Source organism: Fringilla coelebs (genome assembly GCF_963513975.1).
Source record: "Fringilla coelebs genome assembly, chromosome: 1".
Classification (NCBI taxonomy): Eukaryota; Metazoa; Chordata; class Aves; order Passeriformes; family Fringillidae; genus Fringilla; species Fringilla coelebs.
In genome coordinates, this window is record NC_140028.1 from 135,308,008 (window position 1) to 135,331,523 (window position 23,516).

The 23,516-nt window shown below is 38.3% G+C and overlaps 1 protein-coding gene across 1 annotated transcript in view; it reads left to right on the plus strand.

The window, feature by feature from the left end:
- ARMC3 (armadillo repeat containing 3) overlaps positions 1 to 23,516 on the plus strand; it is a gene marked incomplete at both ends in the record, with an annotated part of 50,383 nt that overhangs the window by 21,165 nt on the left and 5,702 nt on the right. The window contains 5 exons of the mRNA XM_084203267.1: positions 9,191 to 9,440; positions 10,589 to 10,725; positions 14,206 to 14,374; positions 15,252 to 15,352; positions 19,402 to 19,464. Coding sequence (XP_084059393.1) covers positions 9,191 to 9,440; positions 10,589 to 10,725; positions 14,206 to 14,374; positions 15,252 to 15,352; positions 19,402 to 19,464 — 720 coding nt within the window. The remainder of the gene's footprint in view (positions 1 to 9,190; positions 9,441 to 10,588; positions 10,726 to 14,205; positions 14,375 to 15,251; positions 15,353 to 19,401; positions 19,465 to 23,516) is intronic.

The window sequence follows — 23,516 nt, forward strand, 5'->3', positions numbered from 1 at the left end:
ATGTCAGAATTTGTTTCTGTGGTCGTCTTTTGGAAAAAAGGAGAATTACGTTCAGCTGGGTATTTGCATCCATCTTTTCTATCACATTTTTTTGATCCAGAGCAATAACTTGCTTTATTGAAAACAATTATTTGGGCAGCAGAATGCCATTTAAAGAATCCTGAAGCTCTCTGGTTTTGCTGTGTCCAGGCACCGGGCAGCGTGGGTGCAGTCACTCCAGTAACGGATGTGATGCACAATTGGAACAATTGCACACGAACAAAGAAACAGCAGCGTCATCTGTTGGGCAGGAAAATAAGTGATTCTGTGCCACACATCTAATCCTGGAACAAATGGCTTACCTCAGCCTCTGCCTATTTTTTCTCATTTAAAGTATAATCAATTATTTTCGCTTTTCATGTATCTAGGATTAGATAATCATGTTAAATATAAATACGATATGAGAAGTAGCACATAGAAATAAGCTCTCACGTACACCAGTTAGTCAGACATGAATTTGACCGGCTCTTTCCTTCAGTATTGTCGTAGCACATAATGCCATTTCTAATAGCTGCCTTCATAAATCTGGCAATGTCTGAATTCTGGGCACCTAATGGATTTGCCACTAAAGGAAAACATATGCTCTGAAATTTAGAACTTAGTGCTGAACATGAAAACTAATTTTTAGCCTGAATAATATTTGCCCACAATTGTTTATTTTAACATCAAAATTTATAGCATTCAGTTAGAATTTGGTCTGGGGGAAAAAGAAAAAGGATCTTTTTTCTTCATCTCTACCAAGGGCTGCAGAAAGTTGTGGTACATGACAGACTTATGACAGAATATTTCTCCTGGGGTTTATAATAAGTGTCAGGTGACAAAATTCTGTTTTAAATCTGGATTCAAGGTAGTAAAGTATCATCCCAAAATTTACAAAGTCAGCAAGCTTGATGTTATTTAATTTTCTAATTCTTAAATTCACAGGAATCAGAGAACCTATTCGAATTCACAAAGGTTATATCCATATAGGCAGTTCCAGGCATTAGTGCAGCATCTGAATGTATGCTTTCTGAAATGTATCAAGATTGTCAAGATTTGAGATAGGATAGGATAGGAGCAGAGGGTGGGAACTCATTGGTTATGGACAGTGCCCAGTGAGGAGAAAGTTGAGTTGTTCCTTTGACTTTAGTGCGTGTTATATCTATTATTCCAAACTGAAATTCATACACTGAGCTAATGACTTAAAATACATCCTTAATCTGTTTCACCTGTAGTGGGAGTGTCTCACCTTTTTCAACTGAGATTTTCAGTACACAATAGATTTTTTTATTGTTTATAAGATGAGCATGGCTGTCAAGGAAAAAAATTGAAGAACATCCAAGTTTTTTTTTACATTCCAAATATTGTTATTATTAGGAAGTAGTGATTGCTACCATTAGGTAGTAATATAGGTAGTAATCTTCTCTATTAGAAAATGGGAAACTTAGTAATAGCTTTTCTCTTTCAAGACTGTAAATAGAACCCAATTCACATAAATATTAAAGTGTTGATATTATTTAAGATAATACATTTGCATGAATGTATGTGTTAATTTATGAGAACAGGAGCACAAATTTAATAGCATAAAAAGGTGATGGTCCACTGTAGGTTTTGGGGTTTTTTGTGGTTTTAGTTCTTTATGACATAAGTTCGTTTTTCTGAAGGAAGAAATCAACAATAGAATGCTGACTGCATTGTGTAGCAGTAATATGTTTTAATACTGACCCCTAGTGACAGAATTATATTTTTGAGCTAATGCGCTGCAAGGTAAAGGGATGATTTTAGTTTTTTGGGTTGTGCTGTTACTTTTTTATGTTACCATCCACCGTCTACACTCTGTAAAATACGGTTATTTCAGGCCACCAATAGGTTCTTCTTATTCCTTTCTCTTACTCTATATACATATTGTGGGAGGAACTGTATTTAAAAGAAAACAAAACAAAACAAAAACCAAAAGACAACAAAGTCATTACCCATGACTGAGGAGCTCACAAGTTTTTCCCTGCAAGTTACTTCTTGACTTCCATTGAAGACTGCAAAATGTTTTATGACAAATTTTTCCCTTGGCAGAAAAGCTGAATTAAAGTCCTATGCCTGGGATGTCATGCAGAAATGGGTTCCCATTAAGACTTTAACCTCATATCAGATGACTAATACACAACCCACAGACATGGGTCTGTGCCCTGCTGGCAGTCAAAAATCTTTCATACAGCCAGCTGTTGTATTTTTCTCTTAGATTGGGAAGGTGTGGCTGCATGGGAATGCCCTTCTGTAGGCTCAGACACTGTAACTGTTTTCTTCCCAGTAGACTTGCACAAAAAAAATAGTTATGCATTCTCCTGGACTGTTTTTTTTTTGTTGTTGTTGTTTTTGTTTTTTAACTTTGGGGTTATATTCAAGACAAAGACCAATATAGAACATTTATCTCTATCTAACACAGATCTCATGTCACCACATCCTGAAGTGCATGGAAACCTAAGTAGGTCCAAAATAGTTTCAGGCAGAGCACAGAACACTTCTGATATGGGATGCTGATAACTACATAAAAATTTTACTCCTTGTAGACCCTGCAGAATGTTTTGGCCTGTTTGTACAACCCTACTTTCAAAGCCTTGCAGAATGATCACTGTTTATCTTAGCTGTGGACACCTGGAATTTCACTTAGAGCATGTTTGTTGTCACCTGTAACTTCCCGTTATGGATTTCTGTGGGATCAGGTGAAAACTTTTCTTCCTGGATGGAGACTCCTAAGCCTGGGAGAGAAAACTTTCTTTTGTGTGGTGGCACAAGTACCATGATTACTCCTGAGTATGTATCCTTGCAATGTCATTCAGTGATATGCACTGAGATAAATTATGCTTTTTATGAATTTAAAGTGGCAGGGTTATTCTACATATAAGTAAATATTTCAGAAAATGTATTGGTGCTTTTGTATGCACGTTTTCTTTGTAGTAGATTTCTAAATTAAATTATATAAGTGTATATTTAAACTTACTTAAATTAAAGTAAGTGGTTTATTAGTTTATTTAAAGTATGAAATTGTTTATTTGAACTAAGGAAATTTTTCTGTAAGGAAATGTCAGGGTTATGACTGACCTTGCAAGCTTAATTCTGCCCTGCAGTGAATTTAACCTGTGCACTGACTATGGCATGTTGGTCGCTTGGACTGTCATCTGGTAAAAATAGGGTTTCACAAGTAACCTTAACATTTTTACATACAAATCTAGGAATTTTATTGTAACATAGTCATATATGTGTATTTTCTTAGAGATGTAATTTAAAGAGAAAAGGCTAAAAGCATAAATTTCTGCACCCTAAATCATCATAAGAGCTTGAGCTTGTAACAAGGCAAAACAGACAGCTGCCATTTGAGATATGTTCACAGTTGTCCAGAAAAGAGTTATCCAGAAGTGAAAGCTGAAGTTCACAATCCAAAGCACTGTGTGTAGAGACTGACTTGGAACGGCTCTTTTATCCTTCCTCAGCTGGTGCTTCCAAAGAAGAACCATGGGATCTTTCAGGAGCAATAAGGTTTTCTATTGTTGAATTTTAAGCCTTCCACATAATAGTGGAAATTCCAGAAATTCTTTACAAAGGTTGCAAATATTATTATAACTGAAAGTCTCAGGCGTCGTGAACAGATAGTTCATTACCAATGCTCCTGTAATATTTTAAATTAGGTATACTACAATTTTAGAACTTAAGATCTGTGTGACTTTGTCAGATGAGTTCAATGATAGACATTAGACGATATCTGTGAATTGCTAAGTGAGAGCTGGGTATTACAGTCTCTGCTAAACCCAGAGAGTTTAAGTTTTTATTGCATCCAGACTATGAGGTTTATTGAGTTTTGGTTTTGTTACAGTTTTAACAAGATACTTGTCATTAGAAAATAGGAATAGAGGTTTCAGTTCCTGAAATGAAAAATTAATATGGTTTGTTGATATCATCAATATTTTTATTGGAGCACAAAGGGCCCCCAGATTGTAGATCAGAGTCTCTTGTGCTAGATTCCCTTACTCAGAATAAACATACTGACATTAATCTCCCTTGTCTAGTGAAGAAAACGGAAGTAATATTAGTCTTTAAATAAAATACGCGTGACTATTTACAACAGTCAATTGCTTTTGAAAATAATTAAATCACAAAGTGAAATTTTTTGATAAGTGCAGAAGACATTTATTGGATGTGATTATTCTGATGGCATAACAAGGCTAATGAAGAATACGAATACATTTAAGGAATGAAAAAGGAAGCTATTTCTTGATGCTTTTTCAAACTTCTGGTTATGATATTCTTTCTCAGACAGAAATTGCATAAGAGAGCTGGATCAAAAATGCCTTGTGTGAAAAAGAAGTCTTACGATTTAACACAGATAGAGTTGATTTTAAAAAATGTGTGTAATTAGATGCATAATTCTTATGCATAATTTACATGCAATTATGTATGAAAATGAGCTATGCACAGGCATAAATGGCTAGCTAAGCACCTCACACACAATCACAGTAATTTTGCACAGAAATTAAACATGCAGTTGCAAACACATTTGAAAAAAAATGAAGTCCAGTGAGGAGGAAAAATTTGAATTTTTTCTGAGCAAAAATTGTGTTAAATCCTCAGTCAGGAGTGGGGGGAGTAAACAGCATAGAAGTGAATAAAAATATAATTGATTATAAACCAGTTTATGTTCAGTCATGGTAGAAGAAACAAAACCAAACATACTTTACCATTTTTATGAAGTGTCGGTCTCACTAGTGTAAATTTAGTGCAATCCTGAGTAAACAGTGGTGTCAAGCTGTACAGCTCTTCTCCTCTCTGTCCCCTCCCCCAGAGGTTGTTTAGCTTGGGGGTTTGAGGGGCAATCTTAGTGTTTTCTGGCAGCTCTTTGAATACTCTTAGTTGCTTTCTCCCTAAGGCTAGATTTTCTCTTCAGGAAAAAAAGCTAGCTGGACCATTCCTGATGCTCTAAGTAAATAATCTGTTATTTTTCTTGCCGTGGCTAGAAGGTTTGGTCACAGACCAGAGCTTTTATGCTCCTGTGATGCCAACAAAGAGGTGGCTCTTGCTTCAGAGCGCTTATAGTAAATGTATTTTACTAAAAGTAAAATGAAGTATAAAAAACCCCACAGGATTTTCATCAAATTTTTACTGCTGGTTGTTTTCACAACACACTCCCAATATCTGAGCTTTCCTCTTGCACCACAGACAACTAAAGCAACAAAATACTCACTTCAATGACATTCATATGCATCCCCAAAATGTCTGTTAAAAAAAAGTTTGCATTGTGAAGTTTTTGGTAATGATTTTGTTGTCAACTTTTAATTTATTTTTGCAGTAAAATCAGTAAAGAAAATGTTTATCCTCAGTCTCTCAGCATTTATTCTATGAGTCTTGTGTTATATTTTAGAGAATTTTCAAGATAATGTCTTAACATTACAATGTATATTTAAAATGAATAAATTAAATATTTATTATATAAACTTTTAATATTTGTGTTGCCAATGACAGTGGAAAAAAATATTTTAGCTACTCTTGAAGATTAGTATTTTGAATCCATTTGTAATCAGAATTTTACTGTTTCACTAAAGAGCATGCTTAGGCTCCTTAGGGTACCTGGGTTGTGTATACCTTAAGGTAAATGCCTAACCCTGTTAGGCTAGGCATTCTAAGGATCATAAGATGTAGTTATAATTAATAACATTTAATTTATTTTAACTTTAATTTAAACTCTGCAATTCCTACACCCATCTTGTATTTTTTTTTCTTCCTGTTTGTAGTTCAGATAGGCAGCTTCCACTTTTGAGGAAAAAAAGATGATGTGGCAGATGCACCATCCTTTTTTGTTTTCTTCTCTTGTTGTTGTCTTCTTTCCTTTTCCCTAACCTCTCTTCTTCTTGTTTAGAAAAGTATGTACTGTGAATATATACAATACATGGAGGAAAAAACTTGTGAATTTATTTAATTTACTCCTCCTCCACATCAAAAAGTTTATACTTCTTTTCAGCTAAACCTAGGCTCACTTCTTTCTTGAAGATATAGTTCTGTAGTGGAAGCACTGATAAATTGCACAGTGTCAGTAGGATGTGTCTGAAGGAGAGTGCTCTGGAGGCAGGGAGAGTCTAGTGCTGATCTGCATGAAGCAAAGACAGAGCTGGTAAAAGCATTCTCTGACTTTTGTTGGCTCATAATAAAAAAAATTACACAGTGCATGTCTCTGCCCAAGATAAAAGGGAACAAGGACCTCCATACTTAGTGTTGTGGCACCTTAAACTTAGCCATGTTCATTCTCTCAGCTCCCTTCTGAGGTCAGGTTCTGTGGCCCAGGGTGACAGTGCTATTTCTGTGTTCTCCAGAGGCCTGTGGAGTAGGAATGAGTTGAACTATAGATTCCCCATTCCTCCTTCTTCTGTGTGCATCTCTGTTACCAGGACACAGCACTGGCCTCAGATGTTCACTTCCTCTTAAAAAACTTATTCTCAAAGGTATTGGTTACCTTCAACTCTTGTTACCAGCCATTGTCACTTCAAAAATTCTTTTTGCCTTGTGCTCAAATGTGCTACTTGATTAAAAGATGTGCATGAAACTGGCATTCAAAACGAGTCTGCGCAGAAGTAGAATGCAGGATAGAAATAAATATGTATGATCTTCTAAATCAGTGGTTCTCAACCTTTTTGAAGTTGAGTGGCACTTGAGAAAATTGGCTGTGCTCTGTACCTTGCTGAGGTCAGCTCTGAGCTCATGAGGAGCCGTCACCTTGCTCTTTTGTTAAGTGCTTATGTACTTGCTGGTTTTATGGAAATTATAGTAAATCTGCTTATGATGTGAGCTATGTCATTCAGTGCCGTGTATCATTCTGTAGGGACTGTATCTTTACTAGGAGGTCCTGTGGGAGAATATGTGTATTCTTGGGTGTACTGTAGGAATAGTAAGTCCTGTACTTCCTGCAGAAATATTGGATATACTACACCTGTGAGGTGCAGTGCTGCATTTTATGAGTAGTGAATCTGTCCCATAAATCCTGGAATTTCTGTGTATCCATTGTAAAGAAGAAACAGCTTGATTTTGGTTTTGGTTTTTTTCCTTCCTGGGTAAAGTGTGTGTGTATGCACTGCATGATGCAGTAAATCTGACAGCTCATGGACACTCAGCTCACTGTGTGCAGCTGAGTGTGTATGGTGGGTCTCACCCAAGCTGTGCCAGCAGGTACCTCATGGCATTGTTACACGTGCTGTTAATGTGATGTTTTCCAGCAAGCCTGTGATACATATGGTGTACAGCTCATTCTTACATGTGCAATCAACATGTCCAGAATTTCTTCACGTACAGCAGCCTGGATAGAGCTACAACAGTCCTGAAGCTGAAAATTTGGATAACATTTTCATGGGCAAGATAAGACAGTATTAACCAAATAAGTAAAGTGACCTTACCTAAGTAGAAAACCCAAAACAACTACAGGAAAAAAAAAAAGCCATTCAACAAATTAAACATTTCCAGCTCTTCTTGATCTGGTCAGGTAGGAAAGGGGAAGGAGGACACAAAGATAAATCCAGCTACTTGAAGGAAGACAGAGGGGTGCAGTGTGGGACATCTGGAAACATGGGATTTACTTCTGAATAGAGACCAAAGTGCTTACATTAAAGCTACTGGTGCTCCAAGAGGGTTAATTAGGCAACACCAAACTGACCCCGTATCTTAATGCTGCACCTTCAGTCCCTGGATTGCTGCTTTAATCCTGGTTTTCTAAACAAGTAACTGTTGTCTGTCTACCAGATATTGTTAGTCTCATGCTCCAGCACTGCTTGTGAGCTGCCACTGCCTTGCACCTGAGGCAGAGAGTAACAAGCCCCATTAGGCTCTGCTCATTCATTCCAGGTATGCTCAGGAGCATCTGTATCCTCCTCTCTGACCATGTGGAGATACTTGCGCTGAGTTCACAGTAAGACTTACATCATGTGGCCCATGCATTGGGATTATTTTAGTGATTATCATTAGTGGCACAGGTTGGCACGTATTCTACTTTCTTTCCTGTGTGACTGTCAGCTTTCCTTGTGGGTTTTTTTTTTAGTTATCAATGCCAACAGTCTTTAGTAGTATAGTGGTTTCTTTTATATGTGATACTTCTAATCTTGGTTTATTTTGTAACGGTGAAAGTTATCCAAATATTAATCAAATTTTGGTAAGGTACTGTTACAGTAAAGGATTTTCACATAGAGATGTCTTTTATTACTGTGTTCACAGAAATTCTGCAGAACTTATAAAAAGTGTAAACTCTTTTTTTGAAGATTTTTTATGGCTTTGATGAAGACAACATGTACTAATAGAGGGTATAAAAAGCAGTTGCAGTGAAAATTCAACTTGCCATCTGTGCATTCCCATTGCTAACAATATTGCCAACTTTTGTTTAACAAACAGATTAGCCTTAAGTAAAATTATATATCCTCTAATAGTACAGCTCCTTACACCTTCTGCTGTCTTGTGCTCTAAGTTGCTATTTCATTAATAATGCTTCTTCAGCTATTTTTTTCCCTTGACTATTTTCTAACCTAAATCTAAGGTTCTCCTTAGAAAAAACTCCCAACCATCTTCCCCGATATTATTTTAAATAGCATTAACATATATTGAAATAACAATAAAATAATAGATTATTTTGCATGTCTATCTTAAGACTTGTCCACAGGAACATTTGTTCCAGCTCTGCTGAGGGGCAGCACCCTTCAGCCATGGATGCAATATCATCTGGTAACAGAGGGAATATGTAAACTGGATCTGCTGTTGATAGACTAGATGATCTGGATACTCTGTTCACTATAATCCTCATTAGTAGTGCTAGAATGATTATGGGGAGAGGTGGTAAGGAGCATTTGCCTGGAACTAAAGATACAGAAATTCTGCACCTTTGAAAAGATGCAGGACTTAATTGACTTGTTCAATATCTCAGAAAGAATCCATGTCCTTGTAAGTTAAAGAATCCAGAAGTTTGGTCTGTCTGTGGTTCTGCCTCTTGAACTTCTCACCGTGAGTCATATGGAAATCACACAAACACACATTTATATGCAAAGATCCTACATGTGCATATTGTAAACCTTGAATTGTAATACTAGTTTAGTTGATAAAAACAGCATACTAAGAAGAAAAAATGACAAATATTTTTTCCCCTTTTTTATTTTGCTAGTGTTGTAGCTGAGGCTGAAGGAATTGTGCCGTTAATAAACACCTTGAATGCCCAGAGGGATGGAGCCATTTCCAATGCCATTGCAGTGCTCACAAATCTGTCCCTGCAAGAGCCCTCCCGTGCCAGTATCCAGCGCCAGGGCATCATGAGTGCCCTTGTGGGGCCACTGCGCTCAACCAACAGCCAAGTGCAGAGCAAAGCAGCCTTTGCCGTGGCTGCCTTTGCATGTGATGCTGATGCACGAGCTGAGGTAAATCTGAGGTTGTGTTTATTGATAATGTTTCTAGATCTGAGGTGGGAGTTATATTAAACAAGAATCTGTTGTGTCTGACCTAGAAGTCCTGAGTTTTTTATGTAGTTACTTATTTTTATGACATTTGTTCTGCTAACTAGAGCTCAGTTTTTTAGGAGATTTTGGAAAGAGTTTTCTTTAACTTCAATTTTCGCGACTGTGTTTGCTTGCACCAAATTAATGCTTTGCAGCTTTTCAGTGACTTCTATGAGCTTTAGCTAGGGCTATATCTTAATCTGTATATTTAGGAGCATTAAACATCAAGGTTTCTTTCAGCAGCAACTGTCGGCTCAACTTTGAAGAGGGGAAGTTCAGTCCTCTTTCCCCTCCCTCAGTGTTCTGTTGCCCATTTTCAAGGCCTGAACGGCAATGTCTGACCTTGATTAATGAGATACTGGATGTGCATGGAGTAAATGTATTTCAGACAAAACTCAAAATATAATTAATCCTTTGATCAGTGACATCCAGCAAGTTGAACTCTTTTCTGTTTATGAATTGGTCATAGTATTTTCTTCTCATAAATAAGAATGATGCTATGTGCATTCATAAATCATAAGCTAGGGTTTTCTCATGGGTCAAGGCTATTAATTAGGACATGAATAAGGGGCATAGATAATTAATCTACCTCTTTCAGTGTCCTTAAAATGTCTTTCTCTTCAAAAATCCAAATGAGCAATATTTCCTCCAGCATGTATAGGAAAGATACTGTAGCACACAAGAGAATTGGATGTTAATAAGATTGTCATACATACAATACAAATTCAAATGTATTGTGATGTAAATTAGTTGCTAGGAGGCACCAGAACACAGAAAAAGCTGTGTAAGTCTCTGTGGCAGTCTTGGGTCACATAGTCTCTTTGGGTTCCACACTGCAGCCTAATAACTGAAAAGCAGGGCAGAGCCAGAAGGGATGACCGCCTTGTACCACTTAAAAGTTCCAGCCTATGCAGACTTCACAGAAACACAGAGTCCCCATAAATTACCTTTTTTTCAGCCCAGTGTAGCTTTTCTACAAAGCTTAAATGTTTTGGGAGGTGGATTTCACAAGCTGTTCTTGCTGGAATAGATGAAATATGTAAGTGACAAGGTTTTCACTTTTTTAATAGTTAAGAAATGTAGGCGGGCTGGGACCACTCGTTGAATTGCTGCATTCTAGGAATGAAGAAGTCAGAAGAAATGCCTGTTGGGCTGTTATGGTCTGTGGAAGTGATGAAGTAACTGCAGTTCAACTGTGCAGGCTAGGGTGAGTAGAAATAATATCAAAAGTCAAAAGAAAATTTTTGATGAGAGAACTCAATTTAAGTCAATCTTTGCATATTTATAGCAGAATAACAAAGCTTTCTGGTAAGCTGAAACTACTTTTGCACCACAGATGTTACAGATGAAATGATATTGATTTTAAGGAAAGAATCTTCTGACAAAATATTAGCCTGTTGAGAGAACTGTCTAGAATTTTAAAACTTTTATTGTTTCTGTGACTGAATTAGGCTTTATATTGAAGATAACTTATGTCAGTCAATATAAGGGACTACAGTGCCCTATACATTTGAAAGTAAAATAAAGACTAAGTTTAATATACAGTAAATTGTACATACTACACACATTTGATTTTAAAGCTCTGGTTAACTGCAGGTGTGCTGAAGTGTCATGGAAAAGTGGCTCTGTTTTATTCTTTCTTAGAAACTCACAGGTCCATATATTAATATCTGAATTACAAAAGCTCGTTTAGGTTATAAGGATTATGACACAGGGCTCCTCAGACAAGGGAACTCTTTAGTTACTGTTAAATTAAAATATTTGTAATTGCCCTGCTCCCTCTGCTGGGCGCTTCTCTGGAGACTGCACAGATGCTTTAAATCCATTTATGAGGGAATTTCAGAGACTCTCAGAAATTCAGATCAGGAGAGGACCTCAAAGATGATATTATCCATCCATCTATCCTAGTGTAAGACTGAATAAGGTACACTGACATATTTTGGCTTGGGTAAATTTGGATAAATACTGATCCTGCTGGAGTTTTACAACTTTTCTGAGGTAACCTGTTCCAGTGTTGGAATATCCTTACACTTAGAAGGGGTTACTCAGTTTTAAATATCCCCTAAAACAAATCATGTTGTCCTGCTTTCAGTGAGATTGAACAACCATTTTTGTTAGCAATTTGAGTTTAACTCACTGAATTTTCTCATTTTTCATGTCCCTCTTGTTTCTTTTTCATGACAAAGTAAAAATGTTAGACAAATTTTGTTTGTATCATTCCATCACACATCTCTGAATTTCTCTAATTTTTTATGCCATTTTGAAGTACCATCTCCCAGCCTGGATGAGGTACTTCTGGTGAGGTCATACCATCAAACGATGCTCAGTAATTATTTTCTTTATCCTGCATATGGCACTGTTCTTATTTAATCCCTTTTTTTGACAATATCCAAGCAGGACTCCAATTTAAGTGTCCTTCAAATTTGACAGCATATTATTGACAATAATACATTAAGCATAGTTTTTCAACTAGTCAGGCACTACTTCATATTATTTTCATGTCGATCATATTTCCCTGACCTGTTCATGAGTATCCAAGTAGGAATGAGGGAAAAGACTTATAAAAGTCAAAATGTATCTCAAATTCAGCTCATATCTCACATCTACTTCTTCTGCCTATATGTTGAGTCAATTACCCTATTGCAGCAAGGATTAAATTGACTTTTCATGATTGATTCTTGACAAATATGTAATGGCTATTTCTCATCTCTTGTTGCTTGCCTACTGATGGTTTAAGAATTTGTTATGGTGTTCTTTGGACACCGAAATTTGGCTGAATGATCTCTATTATAAATTCCTTGTTCATAGTTTTTTCAAAACTAGATAGTATCTTTGCCCTTCTCCACTCTCCAGCCATCTAGCCTAGAATTTTCCAATAAAATTATAAATAGTTCCAATGTTGCTTTTGCAAATTAATAGAGTGTATGAGGTAAGTGTCCTAAGGGACTGCAAACTGTGTGTCCTCAAACTTATCCTAGGCATTTTAAGACAATTGTTTCTACCTCCACCTCCTTGTTAATATTACTGCCAGGCATCTGCTTGAAACCTTTCTATGAAAACTGAAGCAAAAAATGTATCAGACTCTTCAAGTCTTTCTGTACCATCTGTTACGAGTTTTCTTCCCATATTGAGTAGTAGATGTACATTTTCCTCTCTTACTTGTAGCATGTGAAACATTCATTTTTGCTTCAGTCCCTGAATAGTTGTATCTCACTTTGCCTGTTCATCTTTCAGGTTTGTCCCTTACTTTTTCTATTTTGTTGAAAGTGTCAGAGTTTCCATTTCTGTTTGATTCCTGTCATTTAAATTTTTTTTTTATTTTCAACTCTTAATGGAATTTTTTGTGTAGCCATTTTATTTCTCTGGTTTTGGCTTAGCTTTCTTCCATATGAGGGTAATTGTGCCTGTGATGTCATTTGATTTAGACCCTGCTGTACACATTCTACCTGCCTGTCTTTATTCATTTTCCCCTTTAAAATTGTTCCCTGTATTACTTGCTGATTATCTGCAAGATGCTGTTGATACACAGTTTGAACTGCTCTTCCACTATCTTCTCCCATTTCTCTCTTCTGTAAGAAAAGGGTGTCATTTGCCTTGCCTGAAAATCTTGTTCTCTGGAATTCATCTCAATTCATCCCTTCAGAAGTCTACATTGTAGATGTCCCCAGCTGAGGACATCTAGTTCACAGAAATATATATGTGTGTGTGTGTGTGTGTGTGTAGCTAGATAGATAGATAGATAGACAGATAGATATAGTGTGTGTGTGTGTATATATATATATAATGTATATATAAAAGTGATTCCTTTTGACATGAGAATATCTGCATGTATGCATAGTCAAACTCAGATATTTGAATATGTAGTCTTACACACACATGAGAATATATAATCCTTTTTTCCTGGTGTTTTTTTTCATTCCTGAACAGTCTTAGAACTGCAGTATGCAATGTTTTCCTGATTCAATTTCCTTTATTTTCTTAGTGATGTTTTCCTAAGTTTTTCAGGTCAAAAGTTGTCAATTTGTGGATCTCAGCGCCAGAAAAAGCTCAGGAAATTTAATTCCTGTCCTCCCATGTCCCCATGTTACTATTTGTTTCTATGTCTATACTGCAAAAATCCTGCCATTCTGGTGGTGTTGATACAACTCCTTGTGTTTCCATGCTTGTTCATGTTTAGCAAATATCTGCCAGCTGTGCTCCCCCAAACACTGTAACAGTGCTAGACGAGAAGGATTCACACATTGCATAATGCACAACTGAATCTGCAAATTGCCTTGCAGCTGAAAAGAGAGAGAGGGAGAGAGGTTTCCTGGACTGTATCATAGGGTCAGCTCTGATCATTATTCCTTTTACATGGTTTTTCTCCCAAGTTCTCTATAGTGCTCTATAACATCCTTCTAGATAAAAGGTAGTGGCATTCTGTCTGCATTTCTGTAGGTAGCATTAAACTACCTAAAGGAATTGCTTTTGCCTTTGAGCATTGCTTTTGCTTTTGAGCACTGTTTTCCTTCCCTAGAGAAGGAATTCTGTGCAGCACAGCCACTCCTTGCTGGCCCAGAGGGCACAGGGCCAGCACTTGGAAGTGAATCTATCTTGGCCTTGGTAATGCTGAAAACTAACTCTGAGCTGTATAACAACATTTAAATAGCATTTAATGATTAATTAGCCTTTGTATTTTATTTTTCAGTGCTTTAGACATCCTAGAAGAAATTAATCTGTCAAGAAAGCGTAAAAATAAGTTTAGCGAAGCTGCTCTGGAAAAGCTACTTGATAATAATCTTTCCCAAAAATACAGCCGGATGGGATATTTATCACCTAGTAATATCATTACTAATGGATTCTATGATTGTGGTCAGGTAAGCTATTCTAAACAAATTACTCTATTTAGAAAGAGTAATATTTTCCTCTTAATTTCGAAAGAGTACTGTAGCAACAGCCAAATTCTGGCTACAGAAAATACTTTGTTTTGCTGTCCTGAAATTTCACAGCTGTTATAAAGATCTCTTTTGATTATCTTTCTTAATGGATGAAATAATCTTCATGGTGTTCTTAGTTGTGATCTTTGCAATCCTATCTAAGCTGTTCAGACCCTTCCAGATCCTTTCTCAAACTTTAGTTCTTGTGGTCTCTTTCCCTGCACTATACTTAATGCTAACTTGACATTGTATGACCTATAAACATTTTGTTTATTAATTTTTACATAAGGAAGCAAAGAGTTCATATTTTCACCTTGGTCATGACCCTTTCTCTCACAAAAGAAGGGTTTGTGTATAAAGTCTGACTCCAGTATCACTTATTAGTGCTGTGCTCAATTAAATCTGAGAAGGACTTTTCAAAATGCCCAGATAATTTAGAAATACCAGTCTTACTGACAATCAGTGAAATACCTGCTCCTAAAGCACTTGGTTGCTTTTGAAAATTACATCCTATGTCATAAAGCCTTCAGAGGCAGAAACATTTCCTAATTCTGGAACAGTCTGGAATGCTTCAAACCAATAACTACAAGCTAAAATATTTATAAACAATCTTTTCTAAGAAAAATCGATTAAGAAAATTCAAATTGAGAGGAAAATAATTTCAGATACTTCTAATAGCTTTATAAATTCCAACACTGTCTTTGGTTCAGGATTAGGAATTTTAAATTACTGTTTAGGTGTCTTTTAAATAGATTTTTTTTTCTCTGCATCTTTAACTTAGCAGAAAACCTTGTATTTTATGCTAATTTTCTTGCAGGTAAAACATGGAGGGAAATTTTTGTCTTTGGAAGAACTAAGCAAGCAAGAGCTTACTGACCGTCGGGCAATAATCTTCATTAATGCTAAACCCCGAGAAAGGTGAGTCATGTTAGATCTATTAGTATTTGTTGTAACAGCTCATCTTTTTAATGGTTTTCACTCTTTGCAGCACAAACTTTATTCTATCTATCTATCTATCTATCTATCTATCTATCTATCTATCCACACATATGCATATATAAATAGAGACATGTCTTTTATTCTTAGCGCAGTGCTTTTATGTCCTATGAGGCAAAATATTCGTATTTTACAAAATAAGAACTTGGAAAATAGCTTATTCAGTTGAGTTGCTTTATTTATCTTAGCCTTGAAGACTCATTTAACTCTCTTTGATTCCTGATGAAGGGACACCCAGTGTTTTATTAGCTACAACAAAACTTGTCATCTGCTGTAATAATTATGTCATCTGAGCTGAATGTCAACATTTGACAGTGAAAGCTATGATTTGATGGTCCTCCTGTACAGACAAATGCATGGAATTTTAAGCACATCATTCCAAGGGGTAGGACAAAGCCAAGCATTAAGCTCTCAGGCTTGATAAAGAACCTGTGTGCATTTCTTCTCTGTTTAAGTTGAAGCCAGCCTAACAAATCTTCTTAGATTTGAATGCAGGAAATTGGTATTGGGCTTGTTTAACTGGGAGCCATTTCCTGTAAACAGTCTCACAGATCAAAGATCGCTCCACCAACATTTTGCAAGTCCAAAAACTTCTTCTCTGTCAACACATCACGTATTTAGGTTACAGTATCATTAGCTTCCCTTTTAAGCTTGTATATGACACCATAAAGTCTGGGAATATCTGTGACAAATTAGACTTCCACGCTCTTTGTTGATCCCTCGAGCTGTCTTTAACTATCGGGTCTTCATTCTTTGACTTTGATACAGCTTCTTGCTTTTGCACATTGGCAGCAGCCTTACTCCCCAGTTGCTTTTGTGTTCATCATTGGGCATTCTCAGAAGAAAAAGAGCTCTAGCACAAGAACCGGCAGGGCTCACTGACAGAGCTTTAAACCAGCCTGGGAGAGAGAAAGAGATAAAGCCAGGTTGGAAGTGATGAGTGATGGGATGGGGTGTCAGTACCTGAGGAAAGGAGCACTAACAGGATCCCTCAATCTGCCTCAGGAGGTGTTGGCTACAACGTACCACACCTGAAGTGTGTCCCCACGAATGCAGCCAGCAAGAGGGACAAACAAGGGGAACCCAGGCTTTGGCCCAGTCCCAGAGATTTGACATTGCTGCAGAAACAAAACCTGGTGGGATGGGTCCTGTGCCTGGAGTGCCCTGTTGGATGGTTCCAGGCTCTTCAGGAGGGACAGACAGGGCAGAGAGGTGCAGAGGGGGCCCTGTATGGAACAGAAGGGGTAGAATGTATGGAGCTCACAGCTGCCAGTGGCACAGGTGAGATCCTCTGGATTAGAATCAAGGGACAAACAAATAATGCAGATGCCATCATGGGAGTCCACTACAGACCTCCTGGACAGGACAATGATGAATATTCTTAAAGAGCTAAGGGACTCTTCCAAGTCAACTGCCCTCGTCCCTGTGGGAGGCTTCAACTTGCCAGAAATTAACTGGGAGCATCACACAGCTGGTACAACCCAGGCCAGAAGATTCCTAAAAACCTGAATGACAACTTTATGAAACAGCCTTGGAATGGTGCCCTCCTTGATCTACTTCTTGTCAACAGGGTGGATCTTGTGAGCAAGTGGAGATTGGAAGCCATTTTGGCCACAGTGACCACGAAGAGATCAAGTTTAAAATCTCTGTTAACAGAAGGAAAAATGCAAAAATCTCGACTCTGGACCTGAGGAGAGCAGACCTCAGACTGCTCAGGGAATTAGTGAGTAAGATCCCCTGGGAAAAAAGCTTTTGCAGATGCTGGCATCCATCAGTGTTGGTCGCTTTTTAAACATTAACTCCTAAGGGCACAGGAGCAGGCAATTCCTAAATGTCAGAAGTCAAGCATACAAGGCAGAAGGCCATCTTGGTTGAGCAGGAATCTTCTCTTAAAAATAAGGCAAAAAAGGAAGGTGTATGCCCAGTGGAAGCAAGGTCAGTGACATGGAAAAAACACAGAGCCACTGTAGGGAGAAAATTCATGTGGCCAAAGTTTGGCTGGAGTTGAAGCCAGCCAGAACTGTGGGGGACAAGAAAAAGAGTTTTTTCAAATGTATTAATGGCAACAGGCAGTGTAAAAACAACATCCCATTACAGGATGAGAATAGTCTCCTCACAAATAGGGACAGACACAAGGCAGAGGTGTTTAACACATTCTTTGCCTCTGTCTTCAACAAGCATGATGGACCAAGGGTGCCCTGAACTGGAGAACCATGACTGCAAGAATGATCAACTCCCAGTCAACCCTGAAATTGTGCAGGATCTGCTGCTCTGGCTGGATCCCTACAAATCTACCTGGGCCTGGTGGGATTCATTCAGGAATCCTAAAGAGCTGGACAATGTTATTGTATAACCTCTCTCAATGATTTTTGAGCAGTCTTGGGAATACAGAGAAGTCCCAGCTGACTGGGTGAATGTCCTGATTTTCAAGCAGTGTGTAAAGAAGTATCCCAGAAACTACAGGCCTGTTAGTTTCGCTTCACCAGTGCCTGGTTAAGTTATGGAAAAGATTATTCTGGCATGTATTGAAGAACACCTTAGAGCCAACACAGTCATTGGTCACAGCCAAGACAACTTCATGAGAGGAAAGTCCTGCTTATCCAACCTAATTTCCTTTTGTGACAAGGTAACCCATGGGGCTGATCAAGGGGAACCAGTTGATGTAACGAGATTTTTGGATTTCAGTAAAGCTTTCAATGCTGTCTCTCACAGAGTCCTTCTGCACAAGATGTCCAGCTCAGAGCTGAATAAACACATCATGTGATGGGTGAGCAGCTGGATCATGGGTCAGGCACAAAGGGCTCCAGAGAATGGAGTGACATCAGACTGGTGACCTGTCACTAGTGGGGCTCCACAGGGCCCCATCCTCGGCCCTGTGCTCTTCAACAGCTTCATCAGTGACTGGGACCAGGACTGGAAGGGACACTAAGCAAGTTCACAGACGATACAAAACTGGCAGGAGCTGTTCACTCCCTCGAAGGCAGACAGGCCCCACAGAGACCTCCACAAATCAGAGGGCTGAGCAATCACCAGCCACTGAGGCTCAACAAGGGAAAGTCCTGGATTCTGCACCTGGGATGGGGCAACCCTGGATGTACAGACAGACTGGGGAATGAGAGGCTGGAGAGCAAAGCCATGGAAAGGGACCTGGGGGTCCTGGTCCATGGCAAGCTGAACATGAACCAGCAGTGCCCTGGCAGCCAGGCAGGCCAACCCTGTCCTGGGGGGCATCAGGCACAGTATGGCCAGCAGGGCAAGGGAGGGCATTGTCCTGCTCTGCTCTGAGCTGAGGCAGCCTCACCTCAAGTGCTGGGGGCAGTTTTGAGTGCCACAGTGTAAGAAAAATATTAAACTATTTGACACCATTTAAGGAGGGCCATGGGGATGGTGAAGGGCCTTGAGGGGAAGCTCTTTGAGGAGTGACTGAAGTCACTTGGTCTGTTCAGCCTGGAGGAGACTGAGAGGAGATCTCATGGCAATCTACAGCTTCCTCATGAGGGGAAGAGGAGGGTCAGGCACTGATCTCTGTGGTGACCAGGGACAGGACCTGAGGGAATGGCCTGAGGTTGTGTCAGGGGAAGTTTAGGTTGGATATTAGGAATAGGTTCTTTCCCCAGAGGATGGCTGAGCACTGGAACAAGTCCCCAGGGAAGTGATCACAGCACCAGCCATACAGAGTTCTAGAAGGATTTGGACAATGTTTTCAGGCACATGGCATGACTCTTGGGGATGGTTCTGTGCAGAGCCAGGAGTTGGATATGATGATCTTGATGGGTCCCTTCCAACTCAGCATATTCTGTCATTCTGTGATTCCATACTTCATTTTTGATCCCTGAATTAATGTCTGGTTTATTAGTAGTTATGTTATTTCTTTCACTTATATACCACCTAAATCCAAACTCCATTTTCATAGCTTCACATGCAAATATTAACTCTGCAAACGAATGCAAAAATATCTTATTCTGTTTCAGCGCTGTAGAAGTACAAGAAGTATCACCATCTGTTTCAGGAAGAAGCAGCAAAGAAAAATCAAGGTATGGTTCTCAGATTTACTAGTTGCCGATGTTGTGATATTGCTATAACACTAGAAATAGAATTCTGAGAAAATAGTGACAGATAGTTTCTGAATGGAGTACAAATGCCTAAACACAATGTTTTTGGAGTCTTTCTTTCTATATTTCTATATTTCTATATTTCTATATTTCTATATTTTTGGAGTCTTTCTTTCATCTCCTATTTGCAGTAATATTCCTTTGTCTATCTTCGTGATTATTCTTCCTCTCTTCCCATGCTGTATTTGAGCAGCTCACACTTATTTGCTCTTTTTTTTTCTTCATTATCCCTTGGAAGCAGTGAAATACTGTTATTTAACTTAACAACCAAGACACAGGGAAATTACAGTAGAAGTTCCTTCTCAGTTTAGAACCTAAACCCATAAAATTTTCCTACACTGCCTACATGCCTCCTTATTTCAAGATTAAATCTCTTCCAGTGCAGTTGACAGATGACTAAAAGCTGAGAAGGGTGTGCTCAGAGCTGTCCTGATTTTTAGGCAACTAGCCTAAAAATGCTTCACTCTTGCAGCACTTGTCTTGATCCATACAATACACCGGGTACAGTGCTGCAGTCTGTCTCTTCATACCAAGTAGATCAGAACCTCTACTCTTGTAATGGAAAATTAATTTCCTTCTTTTACAGAAAGAGGATTTGAGTCTGTCCCTCACACCTGCAGAGAGCTGACCACAAGATATTTGGGGTTCAGTAGTCTCTTTGAGGTTTGTTGTAGCTGATCACTAACGATGAGGTGTAATGAACAGGGTGTTTTACTTGAGCTGTTCAGGTACTTAACTCTCCTCACTCTCACCATGACCAGGCTTTTAGTCCTTGTCAATATAAAATAATTGACCTGTAGTTTGTTCCTTTGCAAGGAAACTAAGACATGGTTTCCCATCTGTCCTTCCTGTAAAACAGCAGCATAATCATGACCACAACAGTGCCTTCTGCAGAAGGCAGGTATACATGCCTGATTCCAGGGGAATCCAAAAGCAGTCCAAATGGAGCCTCCTTGCCATTAGTGGAATGGTCTCTAGTCCTTGATAGGAATGTGATACAACCTACAACTGTCCTTGGCTTTTTTGTTAGCTAACTTAGTGAGGTGACTATTTATCATGCTGGTTTCTGTGGGTCCCAGGCCTGACTTCCTAATTTTCCTTTCTTTATGGTAAAGGGAGCCTTGGCAGTGGCTAAGGGCTGTGAGTTCTAGTCAGTGATGGAAATGCTGAGTGCTGCAGGGTTGGAGAAAAAGGAGAAATGGTGTGTCTGTTGAAGGAGCTGATGTATACAGTGTTTCCAATTTTTATTGAGGAGCTCGTTCTTGAACTGATACCCTACTGTCTGTACAGGTGTTTTATTGACAGAGGTAATGGCTGATTTCTGACACTGCTTGTATATTTCTGTGTATGATTGCATCTGCACTTGAGAAATGAAATGTGCAGTGGGAAAATCAAGACAAAACTGAAACCTGCTTTTGATCTCAATAATTCAGTGGTATCTCCAATTGAGGAAAATCAGAAGTTACCTGGACAATGGTGTTCACTCAGCAAAAGCAGCACTAGAGAAAAAGGCTTAAAGTACTATACTTTGAGTTATATTTGAATATGTTTGAATTATATCAATTTTTTTAGAACAGACATGCAAATTACTGGCAGATAATAGCCACTGACTGTGAATGTTTGAGGTTTTGACTTAAATCAGGACCCAAACTGTCAGACTAGTCTGTCCAAAAGTTGTTGACTTAAAAGGCAGATATTCCCATTTGGACTGCCAGCACTTCTGAAATTCAGTTTAAATAATTTTATAGTAGATACCTGAAATGGATTGTATGAATTACATTGTGGAAGGTTCCTGTTTCAGGATGCACCAGAGTAGATACAGCAGCTTGAGTACCTGTTCCAGTTTCTGCCCCCTCCCAGGTCCTCCCGCTGCCCTACATGCCCTGCTCATGACCCCCTGTGCCTCTGCCAGTTTAGTCAAAGGGAGCAGAGGCAAGAGGAGATACTGAGTCCCAGTTATTTTTTCTCTGCTCCACTGGGGAGTTCCTTCACCTTGGAAGATGCTCTAGAGTCATAGACCATTTTGTATAGTCTCAGGAGCTGGGAGACCTCTTCTGACAAGATAATATATTTGTTTATTACAGTGGTGATGAGGATACACTTGGATAGTTGCTTTCTAATGTAATTTATATCACTTACAGAGTAAATGACTGCTCTGTCTGCAACCATAACTCCTTTGAAAAGCAAAAAATTTTCTTTAGGAAAAAAATAAATACCTGACTGAATTTCCCATAGTAAACCTTGCAGGGGTACAAGGACTCCTTTCTTCAAGTATGAAATAATTGCTTTTGAATGTCATGATCAAGCTCTATGATTTATAACCCCATTGTCATTCATTTTGAATCCATAATTCATAAATCATTATTATTATTAATTTCTGAGATATATGGGAGTTACTTGAAGGTCAGTAGCTGACTCCAAGTCTCAAACATGCTTAGACTTTTTCCTACGTATTTTTTCCTTTGATCATATGTTTCTGTTCATCAGCGTTTTGCAAAGTGCTACTGAACACTGTTTAAAACCATTGTTTTGAAAAAGTGATACTGCTTTATATAAACCATAGCTGAAAGCCAAGAGAAAGGGCAGTTGTAATTGTCTGCTGGAAATGTTTGAATTAGATGTGAGGAAGTGCCTAGTTGATAGTTTGACATATATTTTCATTGACAGCAACATTTTTAATCAGGCAGTTTCGTATCTGATATGCACATTGGCTGGGCTAAAAGATTGTATTGAATGTAGACTAATAAATGTATATTTATTCCCTCCTATGTTTCCATACTGCATTTAAGGAAGCACTCCCCAATGCTCATTTGCTCCTTTTCAAAAGAGAACCAGGGCATTTAAGCTATGCAAAATGGGAAAGAACATAGGTGTCATGGCTGCTTTTTGATGGTAGAATATTGTATTGGCTGCCTTCTTCCTCCAGCTGATGCTCTGGTGACCTGTTGGACTCTTGTACTAAAGTTGCAAAGAATCAGAAACAGCTTGGAGACTATTAAAGCGCCATGAGCTCTCCTTTGCAATATTCCTCTGCTTTCACAGCAAGTAGTCTCACGACTAGGAAGACAGGTCTGAGAAATGAGAGTGATTTTTTTCTGATGTCACAATTCCCACTGGCAAGAAAATTGGGATTAAAAAAGAGGGCAAGAAAAAAGGGCAGTAGAAGTCTCCTGTAGAGGTTACTGGTTATTTTATAGCACTGAGCTGTAAGACAGCAGCTCCACAGTTCCTTATGAGATAAGGATTAGACAGATATGATGAACTGAAGAGTTGAGGAGTAAGAGACAAGTGTGAAAGACAACCTTAAATCAGCTATTCCACCAAGGAACACAACATAGTCATACCTGAGAGAAATAAGCAGCAGCAAAAAATCCAAACAAATCACTGTTCAAACCTACCTCTCTCAGGTGTTTTGTTCCTGAAAATTGGAAAGGGAGAGTATAAGTGTGATTCTAGAATAATTTGAATGGATAGGAATAGGAAACAAATTCTCCTATAGCACTGTAATTTAATGGTGCACTTCTCATAAAGAAAAGAAAGTACTGGAAGGATAGAAGGGAAGAAGGGGAAGAAGGGAAAATGGCGGAGAAGCAAGAATTACAGCATTTGTAAATGTTCTCTTGGAAACCTCCTAAACTGGACACCAGAGAGTTGGGAATATTTCAAGATTTTTTTAAACACAGTATTTTTAACCATAATGTATAAATGAATAAATTGATAAGTAGATAGCTATTTAACCCAGCATTATAAGGTTCTCTGGCTATAGTTAGATAGAGTCAAATTAGATAAAGAAAACTGTTTGTCTGCTTTTTTCCAAGCATAAGTGTAATTAATAACCAGAACAGTTTATTTAAGAGGGTGGTGAATTTTTTATAATTTTAAGATTAAATCTTAATTGGTTACCATTCTAAAATAATGTGCTTTGTGACACCTATTTAAAGGGCTCTTCGTGAATATGGTAAATCTCAATAGGT